Source organism: Dysidea avara, chromosome 12 (genome assembly GCF_963678975.1).
Source record: "Dysidea avara chromosome 12, odDysAvar1.4, whole genome shotgun sequence".
Classification (NCBI taxonomy): domain Eukaryota; kingdom Metazoa; phylum Porifera; class Demospongiae; order Dictyoceratida; family Dysideidae; genus Dysidea; species Dysidea avara.
In genome coordinates this window covers 7,760,067-7,762,519 of record NC_089283.1, presented here as the reverse complement: position 1 = coordinate 7,762,519, position 2,453 = coordinate 7,760,067, and the positions used below count along the sequence as shown (strand labels likewise).

Here is a 2,453-nt window from a genome sequence, read left to right as displayed (position 1 = left end):
TAGCTAGAAGTTAAACCTAATTTAATTTATAAATGACAAAAAGCAGAAGAAAGAAAAAGCAGCTAAACCTACAGAGCCTACACAGGCCTACAAAAACACCGCATGGACTGCCAGCATACACACAGCAAAACCCCCGGACAGGGGCCTTAACAAGAGGGGCCTTAACAAGAAAGCCCTGCAGACTACAGACCAAACTGCAGGGAGTGGGAGCATGAAACAGAGTTCAACTCCCACAAAGGACTGCCAGGCAACAGGCTAAATAGATGTAAAAATGTCTGGGCATTGTGGCACCACATACAAACAGAGAGTTGCTCTAGCAGATGACGGTATGCTAGGCCACGAGAAATGCCACTCCTGGTGGTTGTCTTCAAAGCAATATCCTGCAAGACAGGATGACTAGCAGCAGACCACAAACCCAAGGACTCAACCACCAGGGGGACAAAAACACCTCCAGCAGCCTGTACAAGCTCATCATGGTGAGCATCCTTATCTTCTTCTCCCTTAGCAGCAGCCACACCTGCTGAAACTGCAGACCGACCCAATAGAGATTCTTGCAATGGACAACGCACAGTAACATCGAAGTACGCAGGCTTCCCATGCACAAAGTCAGGGTGAAAAACATCACCCGGGCGATCCAATTGGGAACAGGCACACCGTTGCTCTTTACGGCAACCAGTGTTGTCCTGAAGTAAAGCATGATATATCACATCACATAAAGCATCGTGCCTACGTATACGCATGGGTCCATGTCCACAGCCAAGCAGATGATCACCAAATTGATCAACAACACTACCACATGGGCAGCGAACTGGAGAAGTGGCAGAAAAGAGAGGGACACCAAGCCAGTATCGAAGAGAACATACAAATTCCTGTGAGGACATGGATAGGCCTAAAGAATCACAAGGAATGGCCCGAAGCCATGAACTGGTACAGGGGTCAGCAGAAATTGAACGAATTCTGGCTTGGTCCCGAATGGTAAGTGAATTAAGCAAAAGGGTCTGACGAGCAATATCAAGTTCATGTTGGAAAACACGCTGCCCACAAGCTGGATGGATAAGATCAGGAAGGGAATCACTGTTAATCAAGGGAAGCAGAATTGAGGTAGCAACATCCTGATCCGGGATGGAAGGAAACACGTCAGGACCCCCACTAAAAGACTGGAGCAGACGATAACACAATTCTTGGGAGCTGAAACAAGAGCCTAAAAAGGCTGCTGAAGAGGTACTGGTAGCTTCACGCAAACCCAATCCTCCCATAGAACACGGTAGAGTGGCCTGCAGCCAAGATAAGTCAGATATAGAAGATTTGCAAATACGACCTAAAGCAGATCGAAGATTATAATCAAAACGTTCAAGTTGAGAAATAACACAATTTGGGGAAATAGTACGCAAGAGATGATTAAGTTTACAAACACCCAGACAACTTCGGAGAAGATGGAGTTCAACTTGAGGGTTCCCCAAACCCCCAAGACGGTCCTGAAGAGAAGCCACCTTATCAACAGCCTTGCCAACAAATGACAAGAAATAATCAGAGGATCCCCACACAGGGGAACCAAGAAAGGCAGCTCCTTCCTCTTGCAACAACGAAATACGGGTGACAGATGATGGAAACGACTGATTACCAGAAGGCCAAAAGACCTCACATTTAGATAAATTAGGGTAGAGACCAAAACTCGGACCCCGCTGTACAAGTATTTGCAAAAAGGAGGCAAGGCTGGAGCGCGTATCCAAAAGGGTTCCGTCATCCAAGTACCATAACTGAAAAGCCAGTCCAGCTGGGAAAGTAACACTGGATAAGAAATCAATAAGGACAAGGGAAAACAGTAATGGTCCAAGGGGATCGCCCTGCTGTACGCCAGTTGAGGATGCAATCCGGTGGGAGCCAAAACGTAGTTCCCCAATGCAGCAGTAAGACCACTGCACCCAGCTAAACAATTCCGGGAGATCAGATCGACAGCGTGATAGAAAGGAATCCCGGCTACACTCATTAAATGCATTGGTCATATCCACCTTTAAGCAACATAGTTCACAATTAGAGCCCACAGTAGCAAGGATGGTACGAAGAGAATGTACAGCAGCTTCTAATCCATTACGAATACCTATGCCACAACCAAATAAATGTTTGATAGACTGAAATGAATTTTTAGCCAAAGACTTGTTCGACTTGGGTAAAACAATTGCCCAAAGTAGTGCCTGTTTTCTGTTGTTTTATCCAAACAGTTTGAGTATACAGTGAAACATTGGATATCTGGTTAGCTAAAGCCACTCTACCTGCTACAAGTGAAGCTAAGAACAGCAAACAAACGATGCTGCACTTTTTATTTCTTCAGGAAATTTGCCCAACCGTTATGAAACACTATACTTCACCTTTTAACTTGCATCTTGTTACGCTGTTGTTTGCTACTCGCCAGTGTCCATAACCAGTCCAGCCTCCAATTAGTGTAGGTGCTTTGT

At 45.6% G+C, this 2,453-nt stretch overlaps 1 protein-coding gene across 1 annotated transcript; it reads right to left on the bottom strand.

Moving 5' to 3' along the window:
* Positions 1–223: 223 nt before the first annotated feature.
* Positions 224–2,071, bottom strand: LOC136241212 (uncharacterized). The gene is made up of 2 exons (XM_066032395.1): positions 449–2,071; positions 224–255 (listed from the first exon to the last, which is right to left on the bottom strand). Exons 1-2 carry the CDS (start codon positions 2,001–2,003, stop codon positions 224–226), a joined length of 1,587 nt encoding a protein of 528 aa, XP_065888467.1. The 5' UTR covers positions 2,004–2,071.
* Between the last annotated feature and the right edge of the window lie 382 nt (positions 2,072–2,453).

Coding starts and splice junctions, on each gene's coding strand:
- LOC136241212 (XM_066032395.1), bottom strand. CDS start 2,003: ATGACCAATGCATTTAATGAGTGTAGCCGGGATTCCTTTCTATCACGC. Junction 256..448: donor GCTTGTACAGGCTGCTGGAG/GTGTTTTTGTCC, acceptor ACATCTATTTAG/CCTGTTGCCTGGCAGTCCTT.